This window comes from Thalassophryne amazonica, chromosome 3 (assembly GCF_902500255.1).
Source record: "Thalassophryne amazonica chromosome 3, fThaAma1.1, whole genome shotgun sequence".
Taxonomy (NCBI): domain Eukaryota; kingdom Metazoa; phylum Chordata; class Actinopteri; order Batrachoidiformes; family Batrachoididae; genus Thalassophryne; species Thalassophryne amazonica.
The window spans coordinates 70,820,087-70,834,198 of NC_047105.1; the positions used below are offsets into that span (position 1 = coordinate 70,820,087).

The 14,112-nt window shown below is 42.1% G+C and overlaps 1 protein-coding gene across 2 annotated transcripts in view; it reads right to left on the reverse strand.

Moving 5' to 3' along the window:
- Window positions 1-13,252, reverse strand: part of LOC117507009 (zinc finger protein 385A-like) — a 96,083-nt gene extending 82,831 nt beyond the window's left edge. For both annotated transcript variants that reach the window (XM_034166692.1, XM_034166691.1), the window contains exon 1: window positions 12,780-13,252. Coding sequence is in view for 1 of the 2 variants with exons in the window: in XM_034166691.1 (XP_034022582.1) it covers window positions 12,780-12,789 (10 nt within the window). In the remaining variant the exon portion in view is untranslated. The remainder of the gene's footprint in view (window positions 1-12,779) is intronic.
- Between the last annotated feature and the right edge of the window lie 860 nt (window positions 13,253-14,112).

The window sequence follows — 14,112 nt, forward strand, 5'->3', positions numbered from 1 at the left end:
AACAGAGTAGAACAAAGAATGATCAAACATGCAAACAAAAAATAAAACAGAAAATCAGATTCTCATTCTTCAGCAAATTCATCTAAAATCTTCAAAAAACAAAAAACCTTGAAGGTAAATTCTGTGGTCAGCCTTCATCCACACGCCAGGTTTGGTGGAAATCTGACATACGTAGGTCCTGGGAGTAGAAGGTGAACAGACACTGCTCTTATTACACTCTTGTGTATTGTAGAAAAAGAAGCGTGGTCCAATTTTGTAAATAAGCTTGAAATTATTTAAAAAAAAAATCACACTTTACCAAACTGTGCTGAGCACTGCTCTGCTTCAGATCATTTATTTCACACTCCGCTGCTGACTGGGTTGACATTTTTGAAGATTCCCTATCATTAAAAGAAGGAAACGCAGTATTTAGGTGGTGCTGGAGGTGAGCGGAGTCACGGGGAGACGACAGCATGAGGAATGAGACAGGACAGTGATGACAAAACATTTCCATTGTGTAGCTTTCACTGACTATTTTGGGCTCAAAAACTAATACAGTATCTCAGCCAGCTTGGTGTGATGCTGCTGCAATCACGTATCAGTTTATCTAGTTTGTCTGATACACAAGGATCAGGTAGGGATTGTCGAGAGCTAAACATCATGGGCAAAGCCGAGCAAGACGCCAAAGCGAGCAAACAAAAATAAAGTTGTCAAATATTTAATCAGCACATGCACACTTATCAATCAATCAATCAATCAATCAATTTTATTTATATAGCACCAAATCACAACAAACAGTTGCCCCAAGGCGCTTTATATTGTAAGGCAAGGCCATACAATAATTACGTAAAAACCCCAACGGTCAAAACGACCCCCTGTGAGCAAGCACTTGGCTACAGTGGGAAGGAAAAACTCCCTTTTAACAGGAAGAAACCTCCAGCAGAACCAGGCTCAGGGAGGGGCAGTCTTCTGCTGGGACTGGTTGGGGCTGAGGGAGAGAACCAGGAAAAAGACATGCTGTGGAGGGGTGCAGAGATCAATCACTAATGATTAAATGCAGAGTGGTGCATACAGAGCAAAAAGAGAAAGAAACACTCAGTGCATCATGGGAACACCCCAGCAGTCTAAGTCTATAGCAGCATAACTAAGGGATGGTTCAGGGTCACCTGATCCAGCCCTAACTATAAGCTTTAGCAAAAAGGAAAGTTTTAAGCCTAATCTTAAAAGTAGAGAGGGTGTCTGTCTCCCTGATCTGAATTGGGAGCTGGTTCCACAGGAGAGGAGCCTGAAAGCTGAAGGCTCTGCCTCCCATTCTACTCTTACAAACCCTAGGAACTACAAGTAAGCCTGCAGTCTGAGAGCGAAGCGCTCTATTGGGGTGATATGGTACTATGAGGTCCCTAAGATAAGATGGGACCTGATTATTCAAAACCTTATAAGTAAGAAGAAGAATTTTAAATTCTATTCTAGAATTAACAGGAAGCCAATGAAGAGAGGCCTTATGCACCCACGGAGCAGAAGTCACTCTCATTAACACAAATTTATCACTGAATGAGCATCACTTAACTGAAAAATCATAAAGGGAAAACCATTTGAACTAAAGGAGCACTCAGAGGACAGACCTCTGCCAAGGCTGGTAGTTCTATGTATGATGTGTTTTCGCGCTCTATTTGTTACTGCAGTATTTAGCCCCCACCTCATACGAGGTCTATTAGAAAAGTATCCAACCTTATTATTTTTTTTAAAAACCATATGGATTTGAATCACTTGTGATTGCGTCAGACAAGCTTGAACCCTCGTGCGCATGCGTGAGTTTTTTTCATGCCTGTCGGTTGCGTCATTCGCGGCGCGCGGTGGAGCCGCTCCTCTTTCCATGACAAAAACTCCTGTAACAGTGAAATGTGCCGTTCATTTTTAAACTGGACGCTGTCTTGATCCGGTATGTCCTCTGACTAGCACAGGAATTGTGAAAAGACGTGGACATCAGCACTTTTTTGGCACATTAAGACAGACGTGCGGAGGAGTTCCGCGCGTCGCGGCGGAGCTGCATGGTGCAAAGAAACGCCGTGATGAAGCCTCACAGGACATGTTTGGGCATGTCCAGCTCATGCACAATCACATTCGGATATTCACACGACTGGAAAGCAACCGGAATCCGTCTGAAATCCACCTGAAAGCCGTCCTGTGAGACGAACACGGAGGTGGTTTTGTGCCGCGTAATGAACGGCTCCGTGGCGCGTTCCTCCGCTTCTTTTTCCATGAAAAAAACTCCTGTAACGGTGGAATGTGCCGAAAAAGTGCTGACGTCCACATCTTCTGCCTTTTTGTGAAAGTCAGACGAGGTCCCGGATCAACAAAGTTTTCACGTTGGAAATTATCTGGTTGTTCCAGTGGGTGTCAGCCTGTCGATGGGGGCTGGGAGCGCGCCACGCTCTCAGGAGTTGTGGGCAGTCCTTAAAGTGGCAGTAACACTCCGTAATCTGTTTAATCCCCATAAAATCGTCCCTGAAAGCCATATAAATTTTTCGAATGGTGTCCACCTGGAGGTCTCTCACAGTTTCTGGAAAAAAATTGATGCAGCAAAGCTCCAAATCGTTCAGACATTTATTCGCAATAAAAAAACGACGAGAGGGGTGGACCACACCTCACTCAAAGCCTGCTCACAGGTGAATGACGCAACCGACAGGCATGAAAAAACTCACGCATGCGCACGAGGGTTCAGGCTTGTCTGACACAATCACACGTGATTCAAATCCATATGGGTTTTTAAAAAAATAATAAGGTCGGATACTTTTCTAATAGACCTCGTACACATGGTTCACCGGACGATGACAACAACAATCTATCAATCTACCCTATCCTGCCATGATAAAAAACACAAGCCCTTGTGCCACACATCGCCGTACCAGCCACACCACTGAACCTTCCTGAGTCCTCCACAGAAAAATGGTTTATCTCCACCTTCCAAAAGCAGACATCTACCTCTCTATGTTTCACTGTGATACATAGGTGTCCCCTTGGACTTAAACATTTTCCACTGCTGGGATCCTCAGCACTGAGGCACCTGTGTGATGGATCATGCTCAGAGAAATGTCCCACATGGCCAAAATGCCTTAGCTGATGTTCCTTGCCATACAATGGATACTCTTCATCTCCGTCTTCCTCTGCAGCTGCTCATCGGACACAAAGTCATTCTAGCAGTGACCAGAGAGTCCCAGTTTCAACCACATCCAGTCGTTGCTTTAGGTCACTGCTTCACATCCAAGTCTCACAACCACACATTAAAGCTCGTATCTCACTGGGCTGTGACAGCCTGCCAACAGCATCCGCGAGGACATTTGTGCAGTTTGGTGTGAGGTTCTCAGCCGTTCAGCATCCCCTCGCCTCAGTCGTGGGATGACGGCCATGCATCATTTGATTTTTGAACAAACCAAAAAAATCACCACGATAAACTTACTCATCAAATCGTCAGGTGGCACCTTGAACCCCTCACCAGGTAGTCTCTACAACTCAGAACGTGCACACAACTTGTGAGAGGTTGACACACACTTTTTTTTTTTTTTTAAATATGATAGGAAAAGAACAGTGCTTCTAGAAGTGACTGAACACTCCAGCAGCCTCCGGCCGCCAAGCTCTGCAGCCGGCCGGCACCCACTCGATGTGCACACACACACTGGGCTGGATGCAAGAGCTGCACAAACAGATTCGTTGTGTTTATTGATTTATTTATTTTTCTGAAGACATAAGTGGATTTACGTTTAATGCTATTGGTCGGTGCATGCCTGATGTGTGTTCATGGGCTGGACACATCCTGTGGGCCATGGGCAACCTGCACAAACTGGATTCATTTTGTTTTTATTTTTTTTAGTTATTTATTACTTTGAGGACAGAAGTGGATTTAAGTTTAATGCTCCTGGTAGGTGCACACCTGACGTGCATGGGTGGACAGCATACTAGACATCATCTTTGTGTTGAATGGGTACTACACCAGCATGCCGCATTTATTTATTTATTTTTATTGGAGCAGTTCCAGAAGATCACAGAGCCTGTGCGTGCATGGAGCAGCACTTCGAGCGCATCACAGTGCTCCGCCAGTAGAGGATTCGATGGTTGTTTGTGGGAGGAGGCGACAGTCACCATTTGGGACAATAATATTGAACTACAGGACCTCCTGGACACCTTCTATAAGTCCATGAGTGGCTTTCCATACGTTTCTTGTATTTTTAATTATTGTTTTATTTATGTATTTTTTCTTCACAGCCAGATTGGCAACAAGTGCCAATCTGGCTGAGAATGCAAATTACTATGGAGCCATTCGTGGAAAAGTGTCCGACATCCAGGAAGTAAGTAAATTTCCGGGCAGTGTAAATGAAAGATCCATGACAATCACAAACCCAGACAGTCTGATCCCTACCTCATCTTCTCAAGAGCAACAATCAGGGAATCCATTGATTCTGCAAATATCACAATGTCATCCTCAAAGTCAAGGTCAGTAAACCTTTCCTCGCCATCTAAGCCACTGGACTCCAAAACCTTACTCATCACCCAGTCCATGCAAGTGCTGAACACAGTAGGAGTCAAAACACCTTGCTGATGAGATCTAGCTTTCCCTGGAAAGAAGTCTATGTGTTCCCTCATCACAGCACTCACAGTAGCTCTGACCACACCAAGAAAGTGAAAGAAAAGAAAGAAAAAACATGGCTGACTTTTGAGCCTAATGTACTTGAAAATTTAATGGGTTTGTCTTTGGCATATGCTGTGTCTCTCCACCAAGTTTAATGAAAACTGGCCTGGTAGTGAAGTGAAGGAGTTCAAGTACCTCGGGGTCTTGTTCACGAATGAGGGGACGATGGAGCGTGATTGGCCGGCGAATCTCCGCAGAAGGGGCGGTGTTGCATTTGCTGTATCATACTGTTGTGACGAAAAGGGAGCTGAGCCAAAAGCAAAGCTCTTGATCTACTGGTCAATCCTCATTCCTACTCTCACCTATGGTCATGAGGGTTGGGTCATGACTGAAAGAACTACATTGCAGGTGCAAGCGGCCGAAATGGGCTTCCTCAGGAGGGTGGCTGGTATCCCCTTAGAAATAGGGTGAGAAGCTCGGTCATCTGTGGGGAGCTCAGAGTAGAGCTGCTGCTCCTTCGCGTTGAACGGAGCCAGCTGAGGTGCCTCCCTAGGGAGGTGTTCCAGGCACGTCTATCTGGGAGGAGACCCCGGGGAAGACCCAGGACTGGGTGGAGAGATTATAGCTCCACACTGGCCTGGGAATGCCTCAAGATCCCCCAGTCAGAGGTGGTCAATATGGCCCGGAAAAGGAAAGTTTGGGGTCACCTGTTGGAGCTGTTGCCCCTGCGACCTGATCCTGGATAAGCGGTTGAAGATGAGTGAGTGACTTAGTGGCCAGGTAGTTTTTACATAATCCAAACAAACCAACAGGTCCAAAAACATTACAGCACAGGTGGACGTGATTAATGAGTTCTGATACGACAGAAAGGATTCAAGTTTGTATCTGAGCCATGGTGCAAAGTGTCCTTTCTTGCAGGAAAATTAAAAAAAAAAAAACAGCTTTGACAATTTATTGTCTCTGCCTCTTTACACACATCTGCCCTCAAATTCTTTTTCAGCCAGATTTGACCTTTTTGACCAAAAAATTTGTTAAATCAAAAATCAAAGTGGTGCTGATCAAATCGTTACTTCACGGTAGAGTTAATTAATTCAAGTAAAAATATCTGTATTTTGTTATCCAAACTACAATTATATAATCCATTTACCTTACTAGACTAATTCTACATGAATATGTTGTTTATTCTATTAAATAATAGTAAATACATTAAGCAGATGCTTCTGTCCCCTGCCTGCTCTAATTAAAGTGCTAAATGGTCTGGACAGAATGCAATATAACTACTGTCAGGATGTGTCAAATCTAATCTGTTGTCCTGTCCTTATTTAAAGCTGTAGTATGCAGGATTTAGCCTAATCTAATGGTAAGATTGCAGATTGCATTACACCATCAACAGTCATAATCTTTGTTTCCTTTTGTGTTTTTACTTGTTTGGTAATGGAGATTCATGCTTCCTTGCCTTGTGATAAGTAATATGCATCAATCAATCAATCAATCAATTTTTTTATATAGCGCCAAATCACAACAAACAGTTGCCCCAAGGCGCTTTATATTGTAAGGCAAGGCCATACAATAATTATGTAAAACCCCAACGGTCAAAACGACCCCCTGTGAGCAAGCACTTGGCTACAGTGGGAAGGAAAAACTCCCTTTTAACAGGAAGAAACCTCCAGCAGAACCAGGCTCAGGGAGGGGCAGTCTTCTGCTGGGACTGGTTGGGGCTGAGGGAGAGAACCAGGAAAAAGACATGCTGTGGAGGGGAGCAGAGATCGATCACTAATTATTAAATGCAGAGTGGTGCATACAGAGCAAAAAGAGAAAGAAACAGTGCATCATGGGAACCCCCCAGCAGTCTACGTCTATAGCAGCATAACTAAGGGATGGTTTAGGGTCACCTGATCCAGCCCTAACTATAAGCTTTAGCAAAAAGGAAAGTTTTAAGCCTAATCTTAAAAGTAGAGAGGGTGTCTGTCTCCCTGATCTGAATTGGGAGCTGGTTCCACAGGAGAGGAGCCTGAAAGCTGAAGGCTCTGCCTCCCATTCTACTCTTACAAACCCTAGGAACTACAAGTAAGCCTGCAGTCTGAGAGCGAAGCGCTCTATTGGGGTGATATGGTACTACGAGGTCCCTAAGATAAGATGGGACCTGATTATTCAAAACCTTATAAGTAAGAAGAAGAATTTTAAATTCTATTCTAGAATTAACAGGAAGCCAATGAAGAGAGGCCAATATGGGTGAGATATGCTCTCTCCTTCTAGTCCCCGTCAGTACTCTAGCTGCAGCATTTTGAATTAACTGAAGGCTTTTTAGGGAACTTTTAGGACAACCTGATAATAATGAATTACAATAGTCCAGCCTAGAGGAAATAAATGCATGAATTAGTTTTTCAGCATCACTCTGAGACAAGACCTTTCTGATTTTAGAGATATTGCGTAAATGCAAAAAAGCAGTCCTACATATTTGTTTAATATGCGCTTTGAATGACATATCCTGATCAAAAATGACTCCAAGATTTCTCACAGTATTACTAGAGGTCAGGGTAATGCCATCCAGAGTAAGGATCTGGTTAGACACCATGTTTCTAAGATTTGTGGGGCCAAGTACAATAACTTCAGTTTTATCTGAGTTTAAAAGCAGGAAATTAGAGGTCATCCATGTCTTTATGTCTGTAAGACAATCCTGCAGTTTAGCTAATTGGTGTGTGTCCTCTGGCTTCATGGATAGATAAAGCTGGGTATCATCTGCGTAACAATGAAAATTTAAGCAATACCGTCTAATAATACTGCCTAAGGGAAGCATGTATAAAGTGAATAAAATTGGTCCTAGCACAGAACCTTGTGGAACTCCATAATTAACTTTAGTCTGTGAAGAAGATTCCCCATTTACATGAACAAATTGTAATCTATTAGACAAATATGATTCAAACCACCGCAGCGCAGTGCCTTTAATACCTATGGCATGCTCTAATCTCTGTAATAAAATTTTATGGTCAACAGTATCAAAAGCAGCACTGAGGTCTAACAGAACAAGCACAGAGATGAGTCCACTGTCCGAGGCCATAAGAAGATCATTTGTAACCTTCACTAATGCTGTTTCTGTACTATGATGAATTCTAAAACCTGACTGAAACTCTTCAAATAGACCATTCCTCTGCAGATGATCAGTTAGCTGTTTTACAACTACCCTTTCAAGAATTTTTGAGAGAAAAGGAAGGTTGGAGATTGGCCTATAATTAGCTAAGATAGCTGGGTCAAGTGATGGCTTTTTAAGTAATGGTTTAATTACTGCCACCTTAAAAGCCTGTGGTACATAGCCAACTAACAAAGATAGATTGATCATATTTAAGACCGAAGCATTAAATAATGGTAGGGCTTCCTTGAGCAGCCTGGTAGGAATGGGGTCTAATAAACATGTTGATGGTTTGGATGAAGTAACTAATGAAAATAACTCAGACAGAACAATCAGAGAGAAAGAGTCTAACCAAATACCGGCATCACTGAAAGCAGCCAAAGATAACGATATGTCTTTGGGATGGTTATGAGTAATTTTTTCTCTAATAGTTACAATTTTGTTAGCAAAGAAAGTCATGAAGTCATTACTAGTTAAAGTTAATGGAATACTCAGCTCAATAGAGCTCTGACTCTTTGTCAGCCTGGCTACAGTGCTGAAAAGAAACCTGGGGTTGTTCTTATTTTCTTCAATTAGTGATGAGTAGAAAGATGTCCTAGCTTTATGGAGGGCTTTTTTATAGAGCAACAGACTCTTTTTCCAGGCTAAGTGAAGATCTTCTAAATTAGTGAGATGCCATTTCCTCTCCAACTTACGGGTTATCTGCTTTAAGCTACGAGTTTGTGAGTTATACCACGGAGTCAGACACTTCTGATTTAAAGCTCTTTTTCAGAGGAGCTACAGCATCTAAAGTTGTCTTCAATGAGGATGTAAAACTATTGACGAGATACTCTATCTCCCTTACAGAGTTTAGGTAGCTACTCTGCACTGTGTTGGTATATGGCATTAGAGAACATAAAGAAGGAATCATATCCTTAAACCTAGTTACAGCGCTTTCTGAAAGACTTCTAGTGTAATGAAACTTATTCCCCACTGCTGGGTAGTCCATCAGAGTAAATGTAAATGTTATTAAGAAATGATCAGACAGAAGGGAGTTTTCAGGGAATACTGTTAAGTCTTCTATTTCCATACCATAAGTCAGAACAAGATCTAAGATATGATTAAAGTGGTGGGTGGACTCATTTACTTTTTGAGCAAAGCCAATAGAGTCTAATAATAGATTAAATGCAGTGTTGAGGCTGTCATTCTCAGCATCTGTGTGGATGTTAATATCGCCCACTATAATTATCTTATCTGAGCTAAGCACTAAGTCAGACAAAAGGTCTGAAAATTCACAGAGAAACTCACAGTAACGACCAGGTGGACGATAGATAATAACAAATAAAACTGGTTTTTGGGACTTCCAATTTGGATGGACAAGACTAAGAGACACGTTTTCAAATGAATTAAAGCTCTGTCTGGGTTTTTGATTAATTAATAAGCTGGAATGGAAGATTGCTGCTAATCCTCCGCCCCGGCCCATGCTACGAGCATTCTGACAGTTAGTATGACTCGGGGGTGTTGACTCATTTAAACTAACATATTCATCCTGCTGTAACCAGGTTTCTGTTAGGCAGAATAAATCAATATGTTGATCAATTATTATATCATTTACCAACAGGGACTTAGAAGAGAGAGACCTAATGTTTAATAGACCACATTTAACTGTTTTAGTCTGTGGTGCAGTTGAAGGTGCTATATTATTTTTTTCTTTTTGAATTTTTATGCTTAAATAGATTTTTGCTGGTTATTGGTGGTCTGGGAGCAGGCACCGTCTCTACGGGGATGGGGTAATGAGGGGATGGCAGGGGGAGAGAAGCTGCAGAGAGGTGTGTAAGACTACAACTCTGCTTCCTGGTCCCAACCCTGGATAGTCACAGTTTGGAGGATTTAAGAAAATTGGCCAGATTTCTAGAAATGAGAGCTGCTCCATCCAAAGTGGGATGGATGCCGTCTCTCCTAACAAGACCAGGTTTTCCCCAGAAGCTTTGCCAATTATCTATGAAGCCCACCTCATTTTTTGGACACCACTCAGACAGCCAGCAATTCAAGGAGAACATGCGGCTAAACATGTCACTCCCGGTCCGATTGGGGAGGGGCCCAGAGAAAACTACAGAGTCCGACATTGTTTTTGCAAAGTTACACACCGATTTAATGTTAATTTTAGTGACCTCCGATTGGCGTAACCGGGTGTCATTACTGCCGACGTGAATTACAATCTTACCAAATTTACGCTTAGCCTTAGCCAGCAGTTTCAAATTTCCTTCAATGTCGCCTGCTCTGGCCCCCGGAAGACAATTGACTATGGTTGCTGGTGTCGCTAACTTCACATTTCTCAAAACAGAGTCGCCAATAACCAGAGTTTGATCCTCGGTGGGTGTGTCGCCGAGTGGGGAAAAACGGTTAGAAATGTGAATGGGTTGGCGGTGTACACGGGGCTTCTGTTTAGGGCTACGCTTCCTCCTCACAGTCACCCAGTCGGCCTGCTTTCCCGGCTGCTCGGGATCTGCCAGGGGGGAACTAACGGCGGCTAAGCTACCTTGGTCCGCACCGACTACAGGGGCCTGGCTAGCTGTAGAATTTTCCACGGTGCGGAGCCGAGTCTCCAATTCGCCCAGCCTGGCCTCCAAAGCTACGAATAAGCTACACTTATTACAAGTACCGTTACTGCTAAAGGAGGCCGAGGAATAACTAAACATTTCACACCCAGAGCAGAAAAGTGCGGGAGAGACAGGAGAAGCCGCCATGCTAAATCGGCTAAGAGCTAGTAGCTACGCTAAGCTAGCGGATTCCTAAAAACACGCAAAGTGAATAATGTGTAAATAATTTAGAGGTGATTCAGCAGAAGGAGTGCTTTAGTTAAGGCACGTAAAGATTACACTGGGAAACAAATCGTAATCTAGATAACTAGATCAATCTAACTGCGCAGATTAAACAGCTAACAGATACAGAAAAACACCGCTGTGCTCCGGAACAGGAAGTGATACAATACCGCATGATCATCCATTTATAAAAAAAATGATGGTTCTCATTTTTTAATTTTTTTTAGCCTTCACAAGTAACCAATAGACAGCATTTAAGGGAGCAACTATCGAGTCCTCTTCTTCAATCATCTGGCTGCACTGCAAAATGGAAAAAATAGAGTAGGTATGTCCCTTTGGGGTTACAGTATCAACATGGCGGCCTCCATGAGGGGGTCCTCTCTTATGCAGATGTGAAGTGCTCATTCTAAGCTTTTTACATGTAATTATACATTATTGAACAGATGGCTTTATAGAAAGGCTGAGTGGATCCTTATCATTTGATTGGTGGCTTGTATGTCATGTGACATGGATTATTTGTACCATTTACCACTGTGTGTTCATTTACCATGCAATAGTATACAAATAATGAATGTTTATGAATTCAATGGTACGAATATTTTATAAGGTGAAAGGCTTTCACCTCATAAAATATTTGTTCCACTGAAAGAATGTAAAAACATTCATTATTTATTTTATATAACAGCTAAAATAGATCCTTGTCATTTTATTAATTTATAAACAACAGAAAAGAGACTTACATTTTGGTGTTCCACTGCTGCTAAAGTCCAAATTGCGACATGTAGTCCAGTGATGCTGTGCACTGACTTTGGACTTCCATAAAAAAAGAAAAAAAGACTTTGTGTAGTTCCTCATTCCAGCCAAAAATCATGTCAGCTTTTCATCTGAACACTTCTTCATGCATCCAGATTGCTTACGGTGGAGTGGATTGTGTGTGTGTGTGTGTGTGTGTTACAAGAATTAGCAGCGCCAGTTAGCTCAATCAAATCATTGTCTCGGTAGAGTCGTTGCCCCCGCACGCATGCACACACAAGCACAACAGGGTCGGTGATTGTGTGCACATGTACTATCAAAAAAAGACTGTGTACATACTGCAGCAAAAAAAAAAAAAAAAATCACATCAGAAATTAATCCAGCTTTTCATTCTAACTTCCTGCCAACAGCCTCCAGACAGCGCAGTGGATTTGTTTTGTGTGTGTGTTCACATGTACAGAGTGCAATGGTACCAAACATATGGAACCAAATTTGCACTCTTAATGGAACCAAACTACACTCTAAATGCAATGCAACACAAATGGGATGAATAATCCATGTCATATGACATACAAAGCACCAATCAAATGACAAGGATCCACTCAGCCGTTATATAATTCTTTTTAAATTTGCAATTTTGGTGCTATATGAAATATGCTATTGCATGCCCAAACCGCCGTGTATGTTCACACTACACCATAAGACGTCTGGAGGCATGAAGAGCTGTTAGAATGAAGAGGATGAAGTTAGGATGAAAAGCTTTACAAATTTCTGATGTGACTTTTCACTGGAGTGAGAAAAGCAGACGGCATTCTGTAATGAAATCGGCAACACATTGGCATCACGGACTACATCGTCAGAATTGTTTTTGCAAGTTGACTGAGAACAATTTTGGACTCCTATTTAAAGTTTGTGTTGGGCTGTTGACATCAAAGCACCAGTGATGCACACCAAAATGTAAGTCCCTTTTCTGTTTATAAATGAATAAAATATATAATATATTTTTGGCGTTATAGCAACAAATAATCTGCATGAATTATTCGTACCATTGAAAGAATGAAAAAACATTCATTATTTGTACAATAGACACTATATCTCACATCTGCTAATACACACCTCTGAATTCTACACACTGTAGCTTCAAGGAACAGGTTTGTAAAAAGCTGTGTGTGCGTGCACATTCTTGTCTACCCCTCTGAGTGGATTCTGTGTGTAAAAGTTGTGTTGGAGACCTTAGTGAAATGTAGAGTTGTTGACTTGTGAGAAGCTTGATGGCATCAAGAATGAACAGCGTGCAGTCCTGCGCCATATCAAGGAGAGGTACAGTAAAGGACGGTCTACTGGTAACGAGAAATGCATTGAAGAGACCTGGAGCAGAGTAATGTGCCAGCAAAAGTTCGTACCACAGAGGAACCACGACTCTGACAGATCATGAAGGCGCCATTACTAATCAACTGCATCAAAAACACTGAAAAGCTTACAGAGTCTTTCTTACCCAAGATCATCCTGTCTCCTTCCACTCTCAAGTTCCTTTTTCCTGCACAGCTGTTTGTTTCCTCGATCAGTTATAGAGGTGACTCAAACCTTCAGCGCCCACCTTTGTGGCTTTCAAAGGTCAGCACCAGTACGGGGTAAAAAAGACGTCCAACATGCCAGCCTTCACTCTGCATCCCTATGATGTTTCCCTTCAGCTCTTTTCCTTGTCACACATCAAGGGCTTTTTTCAGATCTCCACACACAGCCAGATGTTGCAGCAGGAGAAGCGCAGCAGTTCTGACTGCAACAAAACATGCACTCAAAGAATTGTGCAAAGAAGCCTGTAATTTATTCACTGCTACATGTTCACCCTCAGTGGAAGGAAGAGCAGAACAAACGCACAGAGGATCCAGCTTTGGATGGAGCCTCTGCTCTCTGGAGGAACCTCTGCACCACAGCATGCCTCTCTCTCTCTCTCTCTCTCTCTCTCTCTCTCTCTCTCTCTCTCTCTCTCTCTCTCTCTCTCTCTCCCCTCAGTTTTTGGGGTTGGGTATAACCTAAATTGCTGTGTTCTGATTGGCTGGATGCCCATCCACTGAGAGAAGGCAGTTTTTCTCAGGGTGTTTGAATTGGGAGGCAGAGTGACAGTTCTGCTGTCGTTTGTCCTCTCTCCTTTGCTCGGTCGCTCGTTCATTTTATTGGCTTTATTTTTTTTCTCTCTCTCTCACATCTCTCCTTATCTTACTCCGTATTCGCTGCTCCATCATTCACGCCGATATCTCTAGAACCTCATGATCTACCTTCAGAATGTCCTCTGGCTGTGGGTTCTACACTCTGGCTCATAGGTATTTGGACACAGACACAGGTTTTTGTACATTTTGCTTATGTGCACCACCACAGTGATTGAAGTGTAGACTTCCAGCTTTAATATTATTTTCACCATTAAGGTGAAAATGATTAACACATTTTACACACATTTCCTCCATTTACAGAGGACAAGTGCCCAGGTCTCATAGCTATACAGTAAGATGGGAAGGACCAGGACTCTTTATCAATGTCACCAAACACCAATACAAGAACAATAAATAAACCAAACACTTGAGAAACACAAAATTGAAAAAGTTTTAGATCTTTGAGTTCATCTCATACAAAATGGGAGCAAAACCAAAAGTGTTGCGTTTATATTTTTGTTGAGTGTATATATATATATATATATATATATATATATATATATATATATATATATATATATATATATATATATATTTTTTTTTTTTTTTTTTTTTTTTTTTAGTGAAGCCAATGCCTTAAAGAATATATATGTATATCAACCCAATCTCACACCATTTTGT